General features: G+C 28.9%; 2 protein-coding genes, 2 long non-coding RNA genes and 3 pseudogenes across 10 annotated transcripts; 5 read left to right on the top strand and 2 right to left on the bottom strand.

Moving 5' to 3' along the window:
* Window positions 1–60: 60 nt before the first annotated feature.
* Window positions 61–10,549, top strand: LOC145192555 (cysteine-rich with EGF-like domain protein 2). Of its 4 annotated transcripts, none has more exons than XM_090090104.1 (15): window positions 61–328; window positions 598–680; window positions 1,261–1,315; window positions 1,450–1,511; window positions 1,610–1,662; window positions 1,753–1,791; window positions 1,958–2,007; window positions 2,281–2,392; window positions 2,905–3,003; window positions 3,182–3,262; window positions 3,336–3,440; window positions 3,543–3,809; window positions 9,107–9,202; window positions 9,321–9,455; window positions 9,993–10,549. In XM_090090104.1, the coding sequence occupies exons 1-15, from the start codon at window positions 176–178 to the stop codon at window positions 10,058–10,060; spliced, it is 1,458 nt and encodes a 485-aa protein (XP_089946230.1). In that variant the 5' UTR covers window positions 61–175; the 3' UTR covers window positions 10,061–10,549. The 4 variants fall into 4 exon arrangements, with proteins under 4 accessions (XP_089946230.1, XP_089946222.1, XP_089946249.1 ...); XM_090090123.1 differs by having other exon boundaries at window positions 79–328; window positions 2,281–2,344; XM_090090096.1 differs by lacking the exon at window positions 9,993–10,549 and having other exon boundaries at window positions 9,321–9,909.
* On the top strand, window positions 4,218–8,637 carry LOC149894490 (uncharacterized; annotated as a pseudogene).
* Window positions 10,550–12,401: 1,852 nt separating the features above from the next.
* LOC149894491 (uncharacterized) lies at window positions 12,402–14,108 on the top strand (annotated as a pseudogene). Its single transcript, XR_016455920.1, has 2 exons — window positions 12,402–12,575; window positions 12,720–14,108. The product of XR_016455920.1 is annotated as an uncharacterized LOC149894491 (transcript).
* Window positions 14,109–14,600: 492 nt separating this feature from the next.
* Window positions 14,601–20,620, bottom strand: LOC149894492 (uncharacterized). The gene is made up of 3 exons (XR_016455922.1): window positions 20,101–20,620; window positions 15,111–17,980; window positions 14,601–15,017 (listed from the first exon to the last, which is right to left on the bottom strand). It is a non-coding gene; the product is annotated as an uncharacterized LOC149894492 (long non-coding RNA).
* Window positions 16,638–20,506, top strand: LOC149894493 (uncharacterized; annotated as a pseudogene). The gene is made up of 3 exons (XR_016455894.1): window positions 16,638–16,946; window positions 17,041–18,096; window positions 20,057–20,506. The product of XR_016455894.1 is annotated as an uncharacterized LOC149894493 (transcript).
* LOC149894494 (uncharacterized) lies at window positions 18,298–20,061 on the top strand. Its single transcript, XM_090098599.1, has one exon. It carries the CDS (start codon window positions 18,399–18,401, stop codon window positions 19,383–19,385), a length of 987 nt encoding a protein of 328 aa, XP_089954725.1. The 5' UTR covers window positions 18,298–18,398; the 3' UTR covers window positions 19,386–20,061.
* A 1,090-nt stretch (window positions 20,621–21,710) lies between the features above and the next one.
* Window positions 21,711–24,664, bottom strand: LOC145189385 (uncharacterized). Of its 2 annotated transcripts, none has more exons than XR_016455917.1 (6): window positions 24,548–24,664; window positions 23,581–23,686; window positions 22,498–23,488; window positions 22,352–22,400; window positions 22,082–22,162; window positions 21,711–22,001 (listed from the first exon to the last, which is right to left on the bottom strand). It is a non-coding gene; the product is annotated as an uncharacterized LOC145189385 (long non-coding RNA). The 2 variants fall into 2 exon arrangements; XR_016455916.1 differs by having other exon boundaries at window positions 22,366–22,400; window positions 24,548–24,661.
* Between the last annotated feature and the right edge of the window lie 1,146 nt (window positions 24,665–25,810).

Genomic DNA, 25,810 nt, shown 5'->3' on the forward strand with positions numbered 1-25,810 from the left:
TATTCCACGTGGTAGACGTGGTAGTATTTGATTTGTTTTCATTTGTGTATTGGTATTTGAAAAATCTGGAAGGCAATCGAGACAACGATGTAAACAATCCTAAAAGCATTTCCATGTTCTGAAACTTTCGGATTTCATATACCAGCATTAATTCTCTACTTATTTCTCTTTAGAAATGTCTTTCTTCAAGGTCTCCTGGTTAAATCGTTCAGCATTGAGCATTGTTTCCATTTTCATATGGTTTGTTTTATTAGAATTTGTGTCGGGAAAAAGTCGCATTGAAACAACATGTCAAACATGTAGAGAGCTAATCAAGAACTTTAATATGGTAGGCTCTTTAACTAAAGATTAGAATGTTTCAATTCTGTTAGCAGTTTTAAAAGTTAAACATGTATCTATACAAATTAAACGCTTTTGACTATTTTTAACAGAAACATCTCTTCTAAGCTTTATTTATTCTTCATCTAAATTATAGTCATAATATATCACAGAGATTATCTACATTAAGTATGCTGAACATACTAAAATGAAAATGAATTAGTTTATATACATTAATGCAATTTTGAATTCTTTACCAACTAAATTTTTTTATGATAGGGAATGGAAAAGACTGCAAAAAACCATTTTGGAGGTGGTGATACTGCTTGGGAAGAGGAAAATTTAGGGAGTTATGCACGAAGGTTCGTTAGATATTTGAAATATAAAACCTTTTAAGGAAGTTATAATCTTATGTTGTTATGCTTTACATTAAATAATTTTTTGAAAGTACTTACTTAAATTTTTTTCTTAAACAATACTGTCTTATAGTTAAGTATTTCTTATACTTTATTATCATTTTGGTAAAAAATCAAAGTCTATCAATATTAAATGCCCTTGACTTTTGTTTCCCCTAATTCTTAATAAATATGACTGTAAATTTTAATTGAAATTAGAAGAATTTTTACTGCCTCAAAAATCTTAAACTTTTGAATGAAGTGCTATAGATTTTTAGGAAAAATATTTTTGCTTAAATTATCTTTAAGTTTCTTCTTAATTACTTATTAATTTAGTTTTGGTATTTTATTCACTTGATCTGAAGGTCTTTTATTTTCTTATTTTATAAGATTTTGAATAATAAAGAACTAGTTTTGTGATTTACCATAAGTAACAAAAAATTACCTGAACATTACACTTTCTAAATGGTTGTTTCCTAAAAAATCTCTAATAGTCTACTAATTTTAATAAGTTACTAGTTGTAATAGTCTATAATTGTCAATTTAGCGAAACAAGATTGTTGGAAATCTTAGAAAACGTTTGTAAGGATGTTGCCAAAGAGGTTTGTTCACTAGAGTTATCAACCTATATTAATAACTTTAATATATTATTAGCATACTGTGGTACAGTAATATTAAAAGCATTGTGTGTATTATCTAAACTTGATATATCTCATTTTAAAATCAACTTTTATAGTCTTCTTGTCATGCCATGGTTGAAGAGCATGAGGAATTGTTAGAGAATTTCTGGTTCAACAAGTATTTTATTTTAAATACTTCTGTATTTTTTCCCTTAAAAAAATTTCAATTATGAAGTAAATAAAAGATAAAACTGATGATAAATACTTTCTTTCAAGACATAAAGAACTATCTGGTTTGGAAAAGTTTCTATGTATAGATACCCTGAAAGGTATTTTAATTCCTTCAATGTTCTAATATTCTCATAAGAAGTCAAATAGTTTTTTTTTTAATCTATATGATTATATAATATTAATTTTAGTGTGTTGTCCTATTGGAAAATATGGAAGAGACTGTAAAGGTAATTTTTTGAAATTTTATATTTAGAACAAACAACTTAAAAAATAAATTTTATTATTAATATGGTTGTTAAAGTTTAACTTAAAAAAGCTATTTTCATATAAAACAATTTCATATAAAACAATTAAAAGTAAAGTAGTTTCATATAAAACAATTTTTTTAAATAGAATGTCCTGGTGGTGCTAACAAACCCTGCAATGGCAGAGGAACATGCAAGGTATAATTGATTTGATATAAAATCATAAATCTCTACTCATACTTGTTTCATTGTTGAAGCTATATTTTTTCAGGTAGCTACATTGTCTTATGCAAAAGTTTAGTTAGAGTTTATTATTAATGTACCAAGTTATTCATTCATTGGTTTGCTTTTTCAAAGAAATTAAATATAGAAAAAGTGGTTCAGAAGTCAGAAGAAAATCTAAAATACTAACTCTTAATCCTTAGTTTTGTTTCTTGTAATTCTATTTTATTAAAAGTAGTTTTGTCTCAGGGTTCAGGAACTCAAGATGGTACTGGTGAATGTGAATGCAACTCAGAATACACTGGAGCTGAATGTGAGAAATGCAAAGACAATTATTATAGAGAAGGCATTGAGTGTATAAGTAAGATAAAGAGCATTAGGTTTATTTTTAAAAGAATCCTGAGGTGAAAACGCATATTGCTCTCTATTTTTATAGAGCTCTTAAATTTGAATTGTCATTTTTTATGCAATCAAGTATTCATGCATGGTGCTCATGATGCAAATTATTTTGGTGCTTTTAAAAGTAAAAAAATAATTACAATACTTTAAAAGTGCCATCAAAAGTTCCTATAAAAAAAAAATTATTTTAATTGAATGTGAACTTAAGCATAAGGTTTTTTAAAATAAAACTAGATGCTTTTTTGTTTATTAGATCAATTCCTTCTCTTCCAACCTTTGTATAATTGATAATTCTCTCTTTTCCTTCCCCTCTCCAGCTGAAGCAACACAGGTTTTAACTAAAAGGTCTATATGTCTTGGAGTTAGGAAAATATTTTTCTAACATTTTCTAACAAAAATCTAAACTCTATTTTTAATGTTTACTGCTTTTGGTTTTAAAGTTAAATTGTGAATTTATATGCAAAAATTTTCTAGAATGTCATAAATCTTGCAACTCTTGCAAAGGAGTTTCAAATAAAGAATGTGAAAAGTGTGGTGATGGTTATATTATGGATGAAGAGAAAGGTTGCATCGGTCTGAATACTTTTCTTTATCTCTGCCTCTATATTTATTTTTACATTTTGTTTATTTTTAGATAGAACTTTTTTTTTTTTTTTTGGTTCTTTTTTTTTTTTTTGCTGTTTTTTTTTTAATAACATTTATAAAAAAAAAAAGATTATTATATTAAAGTAGGTAAAATTTTTCTTAATAGATAAGGATGAATGCGAAGTAAAAGATATTTGTAAGGTTGGGGAGTTTTGTTTCAATACGGAAGGGTCATTCAGATGTCATCGTAAGTCTAACTATTAGAATGTTTAAATATGCTGAATTATTCTTTTTTTTATGTTAGCTGTAAATATTTATAGAGTGTGATCCTGCATGCAAAGATGGCTGTACAGGAACTGGGAGATTATCATGTGCTAACTGCTCAAATGGATGGAAGATAATCGAACAAACTAAAGGTTGTGAAGGTAGAAATATTCATGTTTGAGAATCTTTTATAAATCCTGTTACACTTAAAAAAACTCAATGTACCATTTTAATTTATTTTTTATTTTTAATCTTGTTTTAAGATATCAATGAGTGTGATCAAGAAGCTATTTGTCCTGTTGGTACCTACTGTATAAATAGCCCTGGATCTTATACATGTGAACCATGTCACCAAGCATGTAATAATGGTTGTGTAGCAGGTGGGGCTGAGTCATGTAGAGCTTGTAAAGAAGGTTATAGGTGGTTAGATGATAAGGGATGTGTTGATGTCAATGAATGTGAAGAAAAAAAAGTTACATGCTTATCTGGACAAGTATGTGTAAATAAGGAGGGTCCAGACAGTTGTCAAGGTGATAGTTTATAGAGATGTTTTTTTTAAAAAATATTTTTATGAAGAGTTGTTTTTAAAATAATATTGCTTAAATTTTCTAAAGCTAAAAAAAAAATTTAGGAAAAAAAGTGTGCAAAAAATTTCACACTTTTTAAAGTTTTATCAAAAGTTGAAAACATTTTGATTTTGTTTTACATTTGTTTTCCCTTTTCAAAAATATCAAATCTTTAATGAAACAAATATTGATAAAGAATATTAAATCAGGATAAATTTTTTTCTGTAATTATTTTGTTTGTAATTTCTCAAAGTGACTAAGTATTAAAATTTATTTAACTAAAGTCTGGTAAAAAATCGTAAAATTAAATTTACCTAACAATAAATACAAAACTAGTAAAAAGGCAAAAATCAGAAATTTCAAAATTTATTGTTACCATAGCCTACTTTATTTAAATGGCCGGATATTTTGCATTTAAAAAAAATAATTAGAAGGCCAGTTTTTTCATAAGGCGTTTTTAAAGGAGCAACTGGAGTTTCAAAGAATATGGTTAACAAATGTTGTATTGTGAATTGTCATTCAAATTATGATGATGAAGTATCTACAGTAGTATTTTCGTTTCCAAAAAATGAAGAGTTAAAAAAAAATTGGATTAAATTCGTAAATAGAAAAGATTGGACACCTACTAATTCTTTCGTAATATGCATCAAACATTTTGAAAAAAAATATTGTAAGAAAGGTAATACAGCTATTCACGAAAGTTTAAACGATTGCAGAATTTTTATCAAGTATGTTTTTGTTTAGTAAAGAAAAACTGTAAAATGATATCGACTTAATTTTTTTTATTTATTAAAGAAAAAGTAATTAGCTTTAAAATGAATATGAACATGTCATAAAAATTTTAATATTTAGTTAGAAAAAAGCTATTACAAAAAATCTTATAGGAAAAATAAGAAGCACAAAAGTTTAAACGAATTGCAACATTCGAACAAAAAATGAAAAAAAAAGCAAAATTAATATTTGAAGTGTCCTCCTTTGTTTTTATTGCAAAGATAAACTCGTTTATGCATTAATTCAACTAATTTCATGCACATCACACGAGGTACCTTCAGCCAGTACTCATTCAAAAGTTGATTTAAATGCTGAGTTGATTGAATTTCATGGTATGTCAGTTGATTGTCGATCCAAGACCAAATATTTTCGATTGGGTTGAGATCTGGTGATCTAGGGCACCAGGGCATCACATTGAACTTTTTTTTCAAAAAATATTCTTTGATTGAGTGTGCTGTATGAGCTGAAGCCCCGTCTTGTTGAAAGATGAATTGCTTGCTTCTGCCATACAAGTGTCTGATTGATGGAACTAAACACGTTTCCAATGTGTTCTTGTAGGTGTATTGATTAATTCGGCCTTCATACAGCTCACAGAAGCCTATACCTTTGTGAGAAAAACATCCCCAGATGCCAACCGAACCTCCACTGCCTTGTCGACAATGTTGCAAAAACCTGTCTGAATATTTCTCAGTTGCAAATCTTTTGACATAGATTCTTCCCTTGCGGTTTACAACTTGAAAGTTAGCTTCATCACTCCAAATAACTTTTGCTCACTGTTCTACAGAACAGTCCAGCCTTTCTTTGGACGACACTCGTCTTTTACGTTTATCGGTGATTAAAAGAATAGGCTTTTTAGCAGCTATGTACGTTCCAATACCTTTGTCCGACAATGTTCGTCTCACAAGCTCTCTGCTAACTTTTGGATTATTTTTTGACTCATTGAAGATTTGTGTTAGCTTTTTGTAGCTGAGTCTGGGGTTTTCTCTGCTCATTCTGAATATACCATTTTTGTCACGGTTGCTGAGTTTGGATGGTCTCCCAATACGCGACATTTCGGAGACGTCCTTGGTAAGTTCCCAGGTTTTGATGGTTTTTCTAACGCAATATTCAGAAATGTTAAGTATTTTGCCTATTTGAACGTTTGTGTGATTTTTTGTCCGCGCCATACCAATAACTTGCCATTTGATGTCACTAGAAACTGATATTCGACCCATTTGCACGCAATTGAAATTAGTTTGAAATTCACAATATTTTAAGTTGATTTTTAATGAATTAAAAGCTACCTGATGATGTTGTGATGAATTTTTTGATTGAAAAACTACTTAATTATTTGCTAATTAATTGATAAATTTGCTGCGAAAAAAAATTTCGCAGCGGATTTATCAATTAATTAGCAAATAATTGATCCTAAATAAAATCGTTTAAACTTTTGTGAAACCTCTTAATTTGTATCACCTACCTTTTAATGAAATTTCTGAGTAAACGGTAATGAGTCAAAACCTACTTTTTTTTATTCTATTAACAAATAACCTATTTACCAAATTGGAAAAATAATTATTTTGATATCTATTTCCGCTAGATTTTTATTCAAGAAAAACCGAAGATTAGATTTAAAAATTCTGCAATCGTTTAAACTTTCGTGAATAGCTGTATGAATCAACGTTTTCGATTAATAAAAAAACTAAAGCCTATTCCAACTATTTTGGATTGCACAAATTTGCCTGAAGAAGGTCCATCACAACTTATAAAATCTTCTAATTCGTTAAGAAAGTCACCAACTAAAAGAATATTTCAGCCAGATCAATATGGACAGTTTTTATTGAGTGATTTGATTAATAACTTTGATAATATTACTGAAAGTCTTGCCCCAGATGGTTTTTCATTTTCAAAGTATGATGATCATGTAATTTTTTATAAATTGAGTCATAGTACTTTGTCTATTCCTGAAGTTACAGAGTGCATTCGCATAAACAATGAGAGGCATGTTAAATTATTTTACAAAGGTTCACCCCTGCCATTGCCTCAGTGGTTTCGTCATGAAAGAGATTGTTGTTTATCTTGTAAAAGTATGATTTATAATTTTCCTACCTACATTAAATCACAAGCTGAATAATTTTCATCTACATTGGCTGAATTACAGCAAATTTATATATAAAGAAACCTATTTTTTCAGCCAATATTATAAAGTATTCACTAATGTTACGATATACTTCTACACAGTCATATCAACTTTTGCGTGAAGAATTGCCTTTACCATCAATATCTTTACTTAAAAAAATAACTAGTGGAAATATTGATGCTCTAAGTTGTGCAAAACATTTAAAATTAGAAGGGAAGATATCTCAAGGAAAGACATTTGCTTGATTTTTGATGAAATGTACTTGCAAAAATGTCAAGAGTATTTTGGTGGAGAGATGATTGGTAGTGATGAGTCTGGAGAATTGTATAATGGAATAGTTTATTTTATGATAGCTGGCCTGAAACAAAACATTCCATATGTAATTAAATCATCACCTAAAAAAATAATCAATGCTGAATGGTTAAAAGAAGAAATTTTTGAATGTCTTTGTATTCTTACTGAATGTGAATTTAATGTTAGAGTTATTGTGTGTGACAACCATTCCTCTAATGTTTCTTGTTTTAAAAAAATCCTTTGTGCATCAAATCAACAAGCTGAAGATTTGTTTTTTATTCACCTTTGTTTCGATGTTGTACATCTTATTAAAAATATCAGAAATAATTTGTTAAATTGTAAAAGATTTTTATTTCCAGATTTTAAGTTTGATGGATTTAAAGATCCTATAATTGTATGTGGTGGAGAAATAAAATGGAGCATCTTCCACATTATTTATGAAAAAGACCTTGCTCTTGATGCTGGTTTGCGTAAAGCACCAAAAATAACAATGAAAGTATTACATCCAGGCAATTTTAAACAAAACTTTTCTTTAGTACTTGCAATTTTTGATGAAACTATTTCTGCAGCAATTCACTCATATTTCCCTGATCTTAAATGTAGTGCAGATTTTTTGACATTATTTTACAAGTGGTGGGTTTATCAAATTCAAAAAGTCAGTATTCAGTGTGTAATATTTTAGGTAATGCAGTTGTTTCTGGAGATAAAAAACCTGAATTTCTTAGGGAAATGGCACACTGGATTGAAGCTTGGCAATTGCAAAAGGTACCAAACTGTGAGAAGTTTACTTTAAGTGCTCAAACAGCTGCAGCATTGATAAGAACACTTAATTGTCATGCCTTATTGATTGAGGACTTACTTAATGACGGATATAACTTTGTTTTAACTGGGAGGTTTCAAAGTGACCCATTAGAAAGGAGATTTGGACAATATAGACAAATGAGTGGTGGAAGATTTTTGGTTGGTTTAAAAAATGTCACTATTTCTGAAAAAATATTAAAAATCAAAAGTATAGATAAAGAAAGTATTAACTTTGATGATAGTTTGAAAGTACCACTCGAGTCAGAAAATAATTTAACAGATTTGAAAAACTTTCTTCTTGATATCGATACAACTCAGTGTACTCCAGAAATCATGAATCTAGCACCAGAAAGTAGAGAAGTAGGTGCTCATATTGCTGGATATATAGCAAAGAAACTAAAAAAACGCTTTGGTACATGTTGCCAAGAATTTTTATGTTGTGCTAATATTGATGAAAGCAATCCTGATCATACTTATTTAACAATTATTTCTAGGGGCGGTCTCACTATTCCTTCACCATCACTTTTGGATTATGTTTGCACATCGTTTGCTATGATTAACTACTCTTATAACAAAATAAAGAAATTTAATTTACATGCATGACAAGCTTTAGAATATTTGTTAAATCACTTTTGTGACTCTTTTCAGACTTTTTCTTGTCCCATGCATAAGAAAACTGAGATAAAACTTGCTGGAAGAATTGTTATCAACAGTTTTCTTAATAATAAAAGAATTATCTCTACCAGCGAAGTAGCTGTTGATCATGTAAAATCTTTTAAAAAGAGAAAAATTGTAAAAACTCAATAAATTATATATATTACAATTATTATTTATTTTGATGAAAAAAGAAAAAGATTTAAAGATTTTATATAAATATTCTTGTTTTTTAAATTGTGTCTGTTTACTTAAATTCTAAGTTTTAAAATAAAGGCTTGTTTTGATATCTTTTTATTTATTTATTTCTTATATAATATTCGTTTAGTATCTTAATTTATGAATAATAACTACTTTTGTCGACTTTTTAAATTTAGAAAGTAAAATACATTTTCAAATATTCAAAAAGTCTTAAGTTTTCGAAACATTAGGATTTTGAAAACTGGCCTTCTATTTTTTTTTTCAAAATGCAAAATATCCGGCCGTATAAATAAAGTAGGCCATGATGTTACTCATAAAAAAAAAGACTTATAAAACTTAGTTGGACTCTTTGTTTGAAAAAAAAATTCTCGTTTTCAGTAAATTAAAAATCGAGAGTTTCTTTACTTAACTATTTGTTTAGCTTGCCATTCTTCATGTTTTGAGTGTTCTTCAACTAGCAAAGATGGTTGTTTGATCTGTAAAATTGGTTTTACATTTACTAACGGGCAGTGCAATGGTTTGTTCTCGCTTAATTTGCTGTTATTTAACCAATCTTATCACTAAATCTTTTTCTGCTAACTTAATGTAATGTAAATATAATAAAATTTCTTAGTGCATTTTCTTTTTTAACATAGATATCAACGAATGCACAGATAATCCGTGCAACTCCAAAACCGAAACGTGCATCAACAATGTAGGTTCTTACAAATGCAAATGTAAATCCGGTTTTGCTCGCTCAAAAAATGGTCTTTGCTTTGAAAAGAAAAAAGGTAAAACAGAAATGGAAATGGAAGATTCTCTTATAGAAAAGGATTTGCTAGAAGGGAATTATTTGACTGAAAAGCAAATGAAACTAGGCTCTCTGATTTATGGTTTATTTTTCATATGCTTAGTTATATTATTTAAATTTCGTAAGTATTATGTTTTGACTGGTTTCGTTTTAATCTACGCTCTGATAATAGCATGGACTAACAGTATGGCTATAGGTGGAACAACCAAGGTAGATAAAATCGACTGAAAGAAATAAAATTCTAATTAAAAACATTTGCTCAAAGTAAAAGATATAAAAACAGGATAACAGGATAATATAAATAAAATTTAAATCCTGATTTTTATAACCTGGTTTCGTGGCACATAGATTCGTGTATTTGTGTTCTTTCACCTTTGTTACAAGCTTGTCGTGATATCTAATTGTCTTAGAAATAAATTATTGGCTATCATTTGTGTCACTTCGTTTTGTTTTTGGAATCGTCTCGTTTTTACATTACTTGTCTTTAACATGCTAAAGTATCTCCTGTCTTATTTAGGGAAAGATATAAAAAGTGAAGAAAAGCCTGAAGTTTCAACGCCAGCGGATGGCAAACCTGAATTGTAGACATCCAATACTTCATAGGTCCCAATAGAAATATTTTCCAACAATAGATATATTTTCCAATTCATCCATTTATACGTATTTTTCTAAGAAATGATATTTTCGTGAAAGCTTGTAGCTTAGGTGTATTCATAAGTTTACCATCTCATTTTTTTTTTTTAACTTATTACAAATTCTTACGCGTTGATCTAGATTTTTGATCATTCCTAGCATGCGTCTTTTAAAATTTTTGTTAAATTTTATCTTGAGTATAGATTCGGCTTTCAATATTGAATACAAAAGTAGGGGGTGGGAGACATAGAGAACAGAACTGAGACAGTAAAGTTATGTATTGTAGGAACCTTTCTGTATATTTATGTAAGAATGCTTTAAATTTATGTAATACTATGTATGTCTTAATACTGTATGTCGAAATATTATGTATGTCTTCGCATGATTTATTCTAGTATAATTTTTCTTATTTATTTGTGAAAGAAGAGAAATATGTGACAACATTTTAGTTTTTCGTCGCAAATAAAAGAGTTTTAATTCTCGTTAAATAAAACTTTCCACTTCCACTATTCACCAATACTAAGAGAACACATATATAAAAAGATAATGGTACCAACAGCATTTTGATTTCAACGCAAAGAAAAATTGTTATAAAATTGTTTTTTTAAAAATGTGGCAAAAACATCTATTCTATTCAAGCCAGATATATATTGACTCAGTAATCCAACAAAAAAAGTTATAGAAAGAAAAAATGTATTAGTTTCAACTCCAAAACTAATGGAACTTTTAAAAGTATACACTCTAAAAAAAAATCCGTTGTATACAACGAATTGGGTGACAGATCAATCCGTCGCTATTGCCCAACGGCCTTTCCGTTAAGTTAACGGACTAAAGTTTTAACGGATTGAAGTCCGTTGATATTTTTCCGAAAAAACAACCTTTTAAATAAAGGAGTTACTACGTTAGTGCATCAAATTATCCGCTGTTTTTATTCAGCTAAAATAACGTTATTGTAGGGAATAATCAGTTAAAATTATAATTAAAGTTTATAAAATTATAAATCACTCCATTGTAATTAAAGATGAATTAAGCCACATAACACCTGATGACTAAAAAATGAGATAACTTTAAAATTTTTATTATAGCCATAGTTACATAGTTATCAAATTTAATTTAAAATAAATTTATAAACAATGATATGATATTTAAAAATATATATTTATTGGTTTTCAATAACATCATTAAAAGCAATTCGACCTAGACGAACTGAAGTCATTGAGACAACGTTTTGCCACTTCCGGATCCATTTTGTTAAGACAATTCACGATACGCCGTTTGAGTTGAGGAATGCTTGTTGCTTGCCAATTATCCTCGCAGACTAAGCGTTTCAACTGACACCAAAAGTCCTCAATTGGTCGAGCTTCTGGTACATTGGGTGGATTTTTTACCTTTGGCAGGTATTTGATGTTATTGGCATCGAGAAAAGAAACCACTTCCTTTGCATAGTGCGAGCTAGCTAGATCTGGCCAGAACAAGTGCTCTTCATTTTTATAATGTTCATCAATGAAGGGTATTAACCGCTTGCGGAGACATCCGATGTATGCTTGTTTGTTGATTGCCTGGCCACTTTCAAAAAACATTGGTTTTGAAGTCCATTTGGGCGATATAATCAAAGAGACTAGCACCTTTTCCTCGTACTTCTTCTTTCTTTTGAATTTGACGCCGCTAGTTGTAGATGACACGTCGCTAGAATAGAAGCTATCGTTGCCAGCCAATGTTGTATTTGCATATGTGAAATATGATTCGTCATTCAAGACAAAATCAAAATTCCTAAAATTGCGAAACAAATGTCAACACAAAGGTTTGATTCGAGCTAGTTGGCTTTCGCTTCGATGTGGAATCTTTTTCTTCTTGTAATATCTAAATTCGTCTTTTTTTTAAGAACTTTAGGTATATACGATTGGTCACAATCGAATCTTCGAGCTACTTGACGTTGTGAAACACCGTGATGATGATCATATGCCTTTTTCAATTGGCCTAAGTGCTTTTTGTCCATTTTTTTGGCATTTGGACTGCTTCCTTTTTTTGTTGATAGCCTAAATTGAACCCGTCATTTCGAAAAGGGCACAAGTAACACTTTTTTCGAATTTCACTTTTTTGAGCCATTTTATTTATTGAAGTGTTTTACATATTTCATTTGAAAAAGGAACATTGCCGTATACCACAAGTCAACTTTTAAGGCAAATGAAAATTAAAGTCTGTTTGAAAATAGCACCAGTCCTGGGACTTATGCCGCTTTCACGTGAAACGAAGCGCAACTATCAAATGTAACATCACTTTATCAGTTCCAAAAATGGAGAGTCGCGAGCTTGCCGAAAATGCTTATAAATCTAGAAAAAGTGTCTGGTATAACAAACAGTGAAAAATATAAACATACTAAAATAAAAAAAGCTAAAATTGCTGGAGAAGCTCATAAAAACCACAAAGGGAATGATGTGGCACCAAGACATACAGGAGCTTCTTGCAGGTTAGTTTTCCTATCTTGTTACTTTGTTTATTTTCTCATGATTTTTTACCACCAATAATTAGCAGTTAATGTTTACCTTAAGGTAATAGTATAGTTCTTATATAATTACCTCAAGATAATGTTTATTGTTTTCTTTGTTTATAGATGCAATTCAAAATGTATGGAGCTTATATCTGAAGATGCTATAAAAAGTACTATACAGTTTGTTAACAAATTTGATAGCAAAAACGCTCTAGACACATATTTGCAATCATTAATTGAAAAGAAGGATATACAGAGAAAACGTCCTAGATCTGAAGAACCTAAGAAAAAAGAATTTACCTTTATTTATCACATTAAGATAAATGGTGTTAGAAAAAAAGTGTGCAAGAAAGCTTTTTGCAGTATGCATGGAATTTCTATGAAACAAGTTAGACGTTTATGTGTTTTATTAAAAAGAAATAAGCAGCCCATAGATCACAGAGGTAAATCTGAGGGATCACGAGGCAATACATTGCCTGATGGTACATTAAAATACAAGAGTATATTGAGTCATTTCCTGTTAAACATGTGCACTACTATAATAAAGATGCATCATCTTATTATTTAAACTCAATGTGAAAATTCTTATTGTGAAGGAGTTGCTAACAAAGGTCCCAATGAAGTATGTACTTATGTACTGGATTATATTAAAAAATATATTGGCAATGATGCCAAAGAACTGCACCTATTTTCAGATGGTTGTGCTGGCCAAAATCGGAATCATGCCATGGTCCGGGTTCTTTTATCACTGATAGCTGAACTAGGTAGCAATATAAATGAGATCCAATATTACATACCCAAACGAGGTCACTCATTCCTGCCAAATGATAGAATGTTTGGGACAGCGAAAAGACATATTCGAAAAAAGGACAGGATTTACACACCAACTGAGTATGAAAATCTTATAGCTGGGGCTAATGAAAACTTTGAAATAAGAAGGCCTAAAACTGAAGATATTATTGACATAAAAAAATGGTGGCCAAACCATTATAAGAAACTAGTGCTATCTGTGGATTCCTATGGCAAAGGAATACCCAAGGACAAAAAAGTAACTTTTGGTATTTCTAAAGTGTCACATTTTACTTTCTCTAAAACCACACCTGGTCTAGTGACAACACGTGAATCCATAGATTGGTTAGTCAGTCATGATTTCCAGCTCTTACAAAGGATGGGTACCAAGCCATCCTTACCATCAAGTAATACTCCTGCATATGCTGGGAAAGTGCCAATCAATGAAAAAAAAATATCAGATTTGATAAAAATAGAAAAATATATTCCATATTCAATAGTAGAGTATCAAAACTTCTATACAGAAGTTTTTGCATGGCCAACAACTTTAACAAACAATGAATATCAAGAAATAAAAGATGTTTAGCTAAAGATTTTTCTGAAAGTCATTGGATTTGTATGTAAAAAAAGAATTCATTTTGAAAAAGGCATTAGTCCAGAAGTTTAAGTTAAAAAAATCTGTATGATTTTTTTTTTTTTTTTAATAAATAAAGTTCACAAAAACTCTGTATGTTTTTTATTTATCTACTCCTATATTTAGTTTTATAAGCACCGTAGACTTTTTTGATAAGAAACATATTTTTGTTGATCCTGAAAAGTTTTAATTAACAGACTTTTGTCCTTTTCAAAATGACGAGTTCAATTATTGTCTACACATTCTAGAGCACGATACATGGTCGCTTTCGATGCTCCTTCATCTAGAAAGTGTTTTACTGAGAACATTTTTTGGCTTTTCCAGATGCGAATTTCTATATTTGCAAATGCATTTTCTTAGGTCTTCTTGCAAACTTGTTTTATACCGAGCCATTTTAATTAATATTCTAAAACTATAATATAATTTTAATAGAGTATTAAATTCCCTATAAATATACTAATGATTATGAATAGCATACATAAATTGATTTAAATTTTGTCTCATTTTTTAGTCATCAGGTGTTACTATTGTAATTTGATAATAAAATAATCCTTACAACTTAATATATGGATTATTTCATTATGATATTCTTAATACACATTGGTTCTAACCATTATAAATGTAATAATTACCACCCATCTGATACAAGCAGAACTAATTATACAAACTAACATGGTTGAGCAGAACTAATTATACAAACTAACATGGTTAGCAAGCTTCAAAAACTCTTTAACTAGACATTGAAAACTAATCAAATATTTATAATAATGTTAATCAGTACACAAACTTTTAACTACAATCAAAAAATTTTTAAAGTTTATTTTTAATTGTCATTATATTTGAGGTTATAAAACATCTGTATGAAACACAAGCACACACCCATATACACAATAGATGTTTAAACTAAACCAACTGTTAACAAACTAGGTTTTAGGTTTTAATGCTGCTGTTTTTAGTACATGTTTCACACTTCAATTCCAGCAACGTGTTGTCAATTCCTAAAGGTAAATATAACATAAAATACAATAAAGAAAATATGGAACCTAAATGATATAAATAGTATGAAATGAAAATAAAATCTTACTAATTACCTTTAAGAAATATTATTGCTAATTCTTTATTTATAAATTGATAATAGAAATTTTTTTATTTATTTCTGATACTATCTTCTAAAGATAAAGTTCAATGCAACAACTAAATATCTTTAATAAAAATGTGTAGCAAAAGATAATCTTATCTGATAACTGAAAGGTTCTATAATTTCCATATACTTCAAAACCTGTAAGGAACAAAATAAAAAAAGGTCTCTAACTTAAATAACAATAAATCAAAACAAGAATAAATAAGCACACCAAAAGAAATGAAAATAACAATATCAGAATTATAATTTGATACCACATGCCTTGAGTCTAAAGTAGTAAATTCTAAACGAATATAAACAAGGCATACATAAACTTAGTTGTACCTAATGCAAATCAAAATCTAACATTTTTAATTTTACAACTAATTTAAACTTACAGTGTAATATTGAATGCTACGTGTCTAAAGTAGCTAATTGTAAGAATATAAACAAGCCATATAAAGATAATTGTGTAACTAAACATTTAGTTTATAGGAAAACTGTGTAACTATAAAAAAACTGGCACATTAAACTTATTGCAATAAACCTTTTATCTATGATGTGTATGTGATTTAAAGATTCTGTAAACAAAAAATATTGTTAACAACTCATTTTTTACAATATTTGTCTGATGTAACTGACAAATTTATTTTTTTAAAAATACAATAACAAGGAACAGATAACTGTAATACTTGAACATGATTAAACCATTGTAAGCTGATGTCTGTGTAAGTCCTTAACTTGCTTAAACTACATATTAAAGCTAAAAACATACAAGATAATAATACAATTATTAAAAATGATAACACATCTATATATATTTTTTATCGTTACATGATTATAGAAAAAACATATCAAATCTTTATTATTTTTTATGTAAAGTACTTCAATATGCTGACAAATAAAACTTTAACAAACAAAATTTAAAAAAATAATTTATCAAAAGAATATCTTTTTATTTTTTATTTTTAAAAATTAATATTCGCACACACATATATACATTAGGGTGGTTCAAAAATAGGTCATGTCAAAAATTTGAAAAGAGCCCTAGCTTATGATCTGCCTTGACCCCAAAATAGTACTTAAAATTTTTTACAAAAATTTTTTTGATCATTGGAAAGGTTCCCACAGAGGGCAAAAGGGTCAATTTTTGCCCCATTTTAAGGAAAACTTTACCCTGCTTGTGGGACCCTTAAACTTCAACCATTAAAAAAAAAAACTATTCAATAACTGGTAATGAGTTATACAACTTATGTTTTAGAGGCTCTTTTCAAAAATAAACATTCAAAGAATTTTTATTGGGTATTTTCAAAATATCTTACATTTTAATTTTTTTGTATAATTTAATATTTGAAAACATAACTTTTTTTGCTGAACAATTTTTGTTTCGAATAAAGAATAAAAAAGATTTTAAATAAAATAAAAAATAAATATTTCATTTTCAAAATTAAAATATAATCTTATTATTTCATCTAACATACTTATATTTAATTTTAGACTAACATAAAATATTAATAATTTACATGATGCCACCCGAAAAGAAAATTGAAAGAGTTGATGATACTTTTTTAGTGGGAAAAATAAATTGTACTATTCCTAACAACAAATTTGCTACTACACAAGAAATTCTTCAATACTACAACTTTCTGAGAAAATCTAAACTGAGTTTTATTGTAGGATGTCCAAACAAAAGTGGATCATTCACACCAAATTGTCCTACCAGTCAGTTACATTGCTGCATAATATCTAAACTTGTAGTTCCATGGACACGTGGTGGATTTGAAGTAATTACAACTCAGAAGCTAAGGTAATGATAGATCAAACTGTATAACCTTATCAAAATACTAAAATATATTTTTAAGCTTTTATAAGCATTTAATAATAATAACTTCATTTTATAGGATCAAGGTCACAAAAATGGTGCAAGACTGGATGAAGCTGAAAAGCCTAAGCAAAAGAAACAACGCTGCTGAAGTTAGATTGATAAGAGATTTCAATTGGATAAGAGATTTCAATATTCATTATAAAGAAAGTATAAATCTAAATGTAGTTATAATAAATTAAACAATGTATCAGATACTGATTCTGAAAATTCATTAAGTTCTTTTAATACCAATAAAAGCAATTCAAGTGATAGTGAATTTGAAATTGAGTCATATATTGATCCTACAAATTCTGTCAACCTACCAAAGGATATCTTGCACTGTACTGCTCGCACAGCAGTTGGAGAGGGTTTAACTCCACATCAACATACAGCAATTCTTAGCAGTATTATTGTCAATTCTGGAGGAAGCATGTCTGAGTTTGTATTCTCTAAATCTTCATCATACAGAGCAGCAGAGAATGCTGTGGTAATGGATGCAAATTAAATCAGAGACCATATAAAAAGCATTTCTAAATCTTCAAATTCTCTGATAACAATTCATTTTGATGGAAAAATTGTGAAAGAACTTACTGAAGAAAAACAGTTTTCAAAAGATAGGTTAGCTGTTCTTGCAAGGATTAAAGGACAAACCGAGTTACTTGGAATTCCAGTAATCGACTCAGGTTCTGGAGAACACCAAAAAGAAGCTATAGAAGAACTTATTTCTAACTTTGGATTAGAGGATAAAGTTCAGTGTCTTTGCTTTGATACCACTAGCGCCAACACAGGTAAAGCAAAAGGAGCTTGTAGCAAAATCATTGTGCACTTACAGTGCCCTATGTTATTAACTGCATGTCGACAACATATTTTTGAGCGTCATGTTATCCATTTTTGGGAGCTTTATCCAATTAGTCATACTTCAGGACCAGAAAATAAATTATTTAAACTTCTTAAGAACCATTGGAATGATCTAGATACTGAAAATCAAGATTTAAAAAGATTATCAACTCCTGTTGATTCCTGGATTAATGAACAAAGGCTGAGTGCTATTCAATTTTGCAGATATATAATTAGCACTAAAGTTTTTAAGAAGGTGAGTAATAATAGCTTTATAAATTAATTTAAAATCTAGTTATCTCTTCTTATTTCCAAAAAATAGTATAGTAAAGTAGTACTTCACATATACCGTAAAATGAGGTGACTTTGGCCTGGTAGGTGACTTTGGCTAATTTATAAAAAAAAAGTTTCAACTTTTAAAAACTACTTTGTACTTTTGCGGCTTCTTCCAAATTTAAGTTTATCTCAAAAGTAAAGTTATTCTGTTTATTTATTACTTATATTAATTGCAGTTTGCAGAATTATTAACATATTTTTTTGTTTTTTTTTTGTAAAGGAATGTTTATTAGGCAATTTGCAGGAAATATGTCTGGTATTGAATGGGTAAAATTATTCCTTAAGAGAAATAAACAATTAAGTGTTAGATTTGCAAGTAACATTAAAAGAAAGAGGGTTGAAGTAGGTATTCTTACTATTAATAACTTTTTTGATAATATTACTCCTGAACTGGCAGGGGTTCCTCCATCAAACATTTGGAATTACGATGAAACTAATTTAACCGATGACCCTGGTAATAAACTAGTAATAACAAAGCGAGGATCAAAATATCCTGAGAGGATAATAAATTCAACAAAGTCTGCTACATCTTTGATGTATTGTGGTAATGCAGAAGGGCATATCCTTTCTCCATATATTGTATATAAAGCAGATTCGATGTGGACAACTTGGACAGAAAATGGACCAAAAGGAGCACGTTATAACCGCTCAAAGAGTGGATGGTTTGACTCCAGTTGTTTTACAGATTGGTTTGAATCTTTATTGTTACCTAAACTAAAAAAAACTCCTGGAAAACATGTTATATTTGGAGACAATTTGTCATCTCATATAAATACATATGTACTGTCTTTGTGTGAAGAAAACAACATTAAGTTTATTGCACTTCCTCCCAATTCCACGCATTTAATGCAGCCATTGGATGTTGCATATTTTCGACCAATGAAAGCTCAGTGGAGAAAAATATTAACAACTTGGAAGGAAAGTGGCAAAGGACGTAAAGCTCCTTCCCTTCCAAAAGACCAGTTTCCAGCATTGCTTAAATGTCTCATGAAAAAAATTGAAGAATCTGGTTGTGAAAGTATGAAGGCAGGCTTCAGAAAAACTGGATTATACCCACTTGATCGAAAACAGGTACTAGATAGACTTCCTAAACGAATATTTACAAATGAAGATGTCACTGTAGAAATAGGTTCTCTTGTCAGCGATTCTTTCATACAACATTTAGTTGACGCTAGAGGTGATGATCATATACCCTTTAATAAAAAGTGACATAAAGTCTCTGTGTTCCCAGGAAAAAGTGTATCATCAATTGATGTAGTTAATATGCAAGCAGCTATAAATACAAATAAGAAAAAGACAAAAATGACTTTTGCAAAAAAAACAAAGGTATCCACTCTTGAACAGCAAATAATTACAGATAACTTATTAAATAACTCTAGCACTTATAGTTTGATGATTGATGCATAGTTTTTTGAGTTTTAAATATTATCAAGATTTCTGTGTGATTTATATCTTAAATAAATGTTTAAGTTAGCTTCAAGCTTTTGTTTTTAATATTTTTTTGCCTTAAAAACATATCACCTTATATCCATGTATCTGTGAATATGTAAAATATGAAACGAATAATCAATAATTATAATTTGCTTTTAGGTGGCCAAAGTCACCACCACTATAGGGTGACTTTGACTCACCGTAAAAATTGAAAAAATAGGGTAAAAGGTATAAAATTTTTGTTTTTTATTTTAATTATTTATTTCTTTGACATCTTGCACACCTAATGCAAATTATATCAACATATTAATCATTTATAATTAAATTTTGAAAAAAAAAAAGATTTTAAATTTGGCCAAAGTCACCTCAATTTACGGTAATTTTCCAGTTTTACAAATTTGTAGTAAGTAATTTAAGTTATTATAACTTAGGAAAAAAAATTTGCTTAGGATGGAAAGTTTCGTAAAGATTATCAAGAATTGGCTGAACTTACATTAATGGTACTGTCACACACTGACAGGTTTAAACTTCACAATCCTGGAGCTGTTCATCATGCCAGATTCATGGGTAAAAGTTTATTTTACCTAAAACTGTTTCTACTTATGGAAAAAATCCCTGAAATCAATGAAGAGAGCAAGGATGAAATCTCTGAAATGACAAATTTTCTTTCCATTTTTTACACTGAATGGTTTCTTAGAGCGGAGCTTGTTTAGCTTGTTCAGCAATCTTTGTTTTGTATTGGTAAAGTTTTTTTTTTTTATTGTATTCAAACAAATACTTATTTTTTTTAAAAAAACATTTTATGTTTTGATGATTTTTAATGTTTTATCATTCTTCTGAAAGTTACTTAAAAAAATATTTATGAAAAGAGCCCCTTAAACTTAAGTTGTATAACTCATTACCATGTTAAGGGTCCCACAAGCGGGGACCCTTAAATTTTAACCAATTTTTAAAAAAAAATTATCCAATAACATGGTAATGAGTTAAAGTTTTTCTTAAAACTGGGCAAAAATTGACCCTTTTGCCCTTTGTGGGGACCTTTCCGATGATCAAAAAAATTTTTGTAAAAAATTTTAAGTACTATTTTGGGATCAAGGCCGATCATAAGCTGGGGCTCTTTTCAAGTTTTTGACATGAACTATTTTTGAACCACCCTAATATACATACATACACTTGAACAAAATAAAATGAAACTAATTAGTGGTAGTTGAACTTGCAGCTTGATCTCATCAGGAATTATTGTTAAAGGCTGGGTTTCAAAATGTTTTCTTAACTTTATGAAACTAATAAAAACTCTATTTCATTTATCAAAAGTGCATTTGACTTCTGAACCTCTCGAAGTCAATCCATGAAAATTTCGAAGACGAGAAAAAAGAATATGTAATGATGAAAAAATATAATCTACAGAGGAAGCACTTCATGATTTCTTTCGGAAAACATTTAAAAAAAAATTTTTTTTTCAACGGATTTTATTATTTAATCTGTTGAATTAATGGAATTTCGAAGACTACGTGATTTGTTCACTTTTCTCCGTTAATTTTGTTGTTTTTGGAAACGACCCAGCAAACATTAAGGAGGCGGACCGACAACGGACCACTTATGCCGTGCCGACGTCGGCCGCCCGCTGCATTGCCGCGTAGGCTTGCACATCGTATTTACATCGGTCCGTTAGCGGAAAGCTGCAGGCGGTTCGGCAGCGGACCGATGGCGGCAAATCAACAACTTTTGAACAACGGTCCGTCAGCGGCAAACCGATGATAAAGCGATAGCGGAATAGCATAGGACCAATAAGTTTTGACTTAGATTTGAATGCATTGATATACATATTATTTTTGTATTTTTGTTTGAATAGAACGCACTTATCGTTAGCAAAATTGTGTATATCTTTCAGCGCAATTTTTACTCATAAAAGAATGGTAAATCCTGCCGATGCCTGGAAGGCATATCAAATACCTTTTGACTTTGTGCATAGGTATATAGCCATTAAATACGAATTTATTATACTAAAATTCTCCTTGCACCAAAAAACACTACCCCAACTGTAAGTCATTAGGTCATACGTGGCAACGCTTAAGCTCGGTGAACAAAAAGAATAATCAGAAGTTAAAATAAAAATCATTTTAAGATTGCAATTTACAATTACAATATGAATATTAAAGTCACAATAATTTTTTTTATTTAAAACAGAATATATAAAATATTTGTATCTATAGATTATTGCTTAACTTGCGTTTAGCGAACGTTTAAAATATAAAACATAAAATAAATAGTTAATTTTAAACACATCTTTAAGTTTAGTTTATTCTCATTTCAATCGAAAACTAAATATACTCGGAAAGCCATAATGTGTTGAAAATCGATTTACGTTGCAGTCTGCAGACTTCTAACTTTTACCTGAAAGCAGACAATGATATATAATGAAAATATTGAAACAGTTAAGTTTAGAGCTATTACAACAAAGATAATAAACTTACCTTCTCAGCCCTTAAAAACGTTTTTGTTTAAAATAGTCTGATCATCAGTTATTGAGAAATAACTCCAGATACTAAGTTTATCTACATTGAATAAATATAAATTTGATTTTATTATTTAACCATAATTTAAAACATAAAAACAACAAAAAGATTGCTTAATTATATTGCTACATTATCTTAACTAAGGAAACATCTTTAAAAAAAACTATATAAAAATAAAGTCATATTGCGTGCCTTTTTCTTTAAAAATAAAACTTCATATACAGTAACCTTAAATACTCTACCTGGTATACCAATTCCTACCAATACGCTTGAGGGGCTAATGAACAATAAAAAAAATTGTTATTTCATTAAAAAAATTATCTTTAATTTTAATTTTAAGTTAACAAATAAAATAGTATTTAAAAATGATATACTTATATGCCAGGTTGGAAATCAAACTGTGAAACCCACAGCAACTTAAGGGCAATGGTGAACATTTTGCAAACCATAGACCTAAGACACAAGTGCAGATCTGAAAAAAGAAAGAATCAGAGACAGAACACATCAATAAAAATATAATTTGATGAACTAAAATATAGTTTGCACATTGAGCATAGTGTTCACCATACAAACAAAAACATAGCACGATGTAATATACTATGAAAATACCTTGAAAAAATATAAAGAAAGCCAAATAGTTGATTGAAATAAAATGGTTTAGTAAATAAGTATAAAATTTTTTAAAACAGTAGACAGACTCCAGAACTTATATTTTGGATTTCTTTCAAAAACAACGTTGAAACAAATAACATTAAAATAATAAAATCTATCTTACTTTATTCTCTGGAAACATTTAATATCACGATCAATTTAAATTCTCATTAACAATCTCATATACAAGAGGTTACAGTAAAAGGGAATGAATATGAAAAACATGGAAGCAGTAATATTTATTGCACAAATACTTTACTCCAGTGAGTTTAAAAAATAAAATATTTAAAAATATATTAAATATTTTAAAATAAAGATAACAAATTTGTAAATAAAGATTTATTTTTTTTAAAAATGTTATTCATCTTCTGAACTAAAAAATGCCTCTTTATTTAATGGCATTGGAAAACTTGATGTAGGGATCAGTTTTTTCTTGGCCGTTTTGTCCAAAAGCTCATTATTGAAACTTATATAAATTTACATAAACTGTTTTATTTACAAAAGCTGGTATATATTAAAAAATACATATAATATAAATCGCTGGGTATATTTGGACATAAAAAATAATTTGAAATCAGATGCTGCTGAATTAAAGTTAGGAAATAATTGGATATTTCCACAGGATCGAGATCCAAAACACACTGCTTATGTTGTAAAATCATGGTTGCTCTACAATATTCCAAAACAACTGCATTCTCCTCCCCAATCACCAGACTTTAACCAAATAGAGAATGTGTGGAATTATTTAGACAGACAAGTCAGGAAACATAGAATAACAAATGTTAATATGGTAAAAAATATCTTACTAGAAGAATGGAATAAAATTCTGTCTTCTTATACCGAAAAATTAGTGTCATCAATAAACAGAAGATTAAAAGCTTGTGTAAATGCCAATGGATGCTCAACAAAATACTAAAAAAATTTTTAATTTTTCATATTCTTGTTTTTTTTACAAATTTTGTTTAGTGTAGGAAAACTTTTGTGACATATTATAAATTCAAAAATTAAACTTTTTCAGTTTTACAAATAAATATTTTTATTTAGTTAATTATTTTTTATTTCTTGTACAATATATTTTTATTACTTTGATATAAAATTATTTTTTTGCATTTAAAATGGTTTTTATTAAGTGTTTTCTCTAAATTGTAAGGTGTAAGAAAACTTTTGTGACTAACTGTATATATATATATATATATATATATATATATATATATATATATATATATATATATATATATATATATATATATATATATATATATATATATATATATAAATTAGTCCTTTTAATTTTGAGTCTTATCAATATATATTGAATCTATATCTATACTTTATATCAATATCTAAACTTAATATTATAAAGTATAGCTATAAGATTATAACAATGTTAAAATCATATAACTTAATATTTATAAGCAATAATTATAGCTATATTTTATAATGTAAAGTATAGATATTGATTCAATATAAATTTATATATATAATTTATCTTTTAAGACTAAAAACTAATTTGATTTTTTTTTTACATCTTATTTATTTAATACTTACTGTTTAACTTAGTATATAATTTTATCAGAGTTACAAATATTAAATAAACTATTGTTAAAAAATAAATGTAATAACAATTTTGAGCATATATTTAAACACTAATAAGTTATAATCAGTGAATTTTTTATAAAACAGTCACAATTTAAACATCGATCAATCTAAGTCTCACCAAAAGCAGGCATTTCAATTGAAATGCCTGCTTTTGGTCTTAAAACGACTGCTTACCGCTATCCGAAAGCCAACTCTGGATTTGTGTTGGCTAAACTATAAAGCTTGGTTTCCAATAGTTGTAGAAATGTTGTACAAAAATCGTGCAACGTTCGTTTGGTTTGTTGTGCGTTAAATTGTTGTGCAACGCAATGTTTCCATTACATTGAATTAGCGCAAAAAACTTTCAAAAAAAACAGTGTAAACAAACAAAAAATGACCGTCATAAAAAAAAATCTCACTCTAAATTATCTTCTTTTTGTTACACTTTTAATTTTAAGACGCCGAAAAAGCGTAAAGAAAAGAAAGCATATGTTTTGGGTCAGAGAACTATTTAAAAATCGCGTTAAGCAAGGTGCGTTTAGTTCTTTGGTGCAAGAAATGATGCTATTTGATAGGGAATTTTTTTATCGATACTTAAGAATGTCTCCTTGAACACCTTTTGTCAGACTTGAACACCTTTTGTCATTAATTGGATCTTCATTAACGAAAAAGTATTGTCCCAGTAGAGAGTCTATATGTCCATCGCAAAGATTAATTATTACAATTCGATACCTGGCTACAGGAGAATCACAACAAACTCAGTCCTTTTATTTTCGAGTTGGCAGAGCTACAGTTTGTAATATAATCGAAGAAACTTGTTGTGCTATATGGGAAGTTCTCAAAAAAATATTTCTAAGAGCCCCAAATGACATAAAAGAATGGCAAAACATCATTAAAGAGTTTAATCAGAATTGGAATTTTCCACAATGTATAGGAGCTATTGATGGAAAGCATGTACGCATTGAGGCTCCAGCAAAATCGGGTTCTTCTTTTTACAACTACAAAGGATTTTACAGCATGATTTTATTGGCCATTTGTGATGCTAAATATTGTTTTACAATGGTTGACATTGGGGCTTATGGAAGGGATAATGATGCTGCCATTTTAAATGCAAGCACATTTGGTAGAGCATTTAATGAGGGAAATTTTAATTTACCAGAAATTTCTGAAACTGATCCTAAAGTTCCGCCAGTCCTTGTTGGAGATGATATATTTGCACTTAAACCATGGTTAATGAAACCATACCCAGGTAAAAACCTTACTATTCAGCAAAGAGTTTTTAATTATCGCTTATCAAGAGCACGGAGAACAATTGAAAATAGTTTTGGAATTTTAGCTGCTAGATGGAGAATTTACAAATCTCCAATTAAAGCAAAACCATCAAAAGTGGAAAATATAATAAAGGCTACTGTCTGTCTTCACAACTATTTGCGTTTAACAGATGGAGCACATTATATC

Source organism: Hydra viridissima, unplaced genomic scaffold, assembly GCF_058129835.1.
Source record: "Hydra viridissima isolate aposymbiotic clone 2 unplaced genomic scaffold, HvirCarnegie_v1 scaffold_1, whole genome shotgun sequence".
Classification (NCBI taxonomy): Eukaryota; Metazoa; Cnidaria; class Hydrozoa; order Anthoathecata; family Hydridae; genus Hydra; species Hydra viridissima.

Coding starts and splice junctions, on each gene's coding strand:
- LOC145192555 (XM_090090096.1), top strand. CDS start 176: ATGTCTTTCTTCAAGGTCTCCTGGTTAAATCGTTCAGCATTGAGCATT. Junction 681..1,260: donor TTAGGGAGTTATGCACGAAG/GTTCGTTAGATA, acceptor TTGTCAATTTAG/CGAAACAAGATTGTTGGAAA. Junction 1,663..1,752: donor ATGTATAGATACCCTGAAAG/GTATTTTAATTC, acceptor TATTAATTTTAG/TGTGTTGTCCTATTGGAAAA.
- LOC149894494 (XM_090098599.1), top strand. CDS start 18,399: ATGTTTATTAGGCAATTTGCAGGAAATATGTCTGGTATTGAATGGGTA.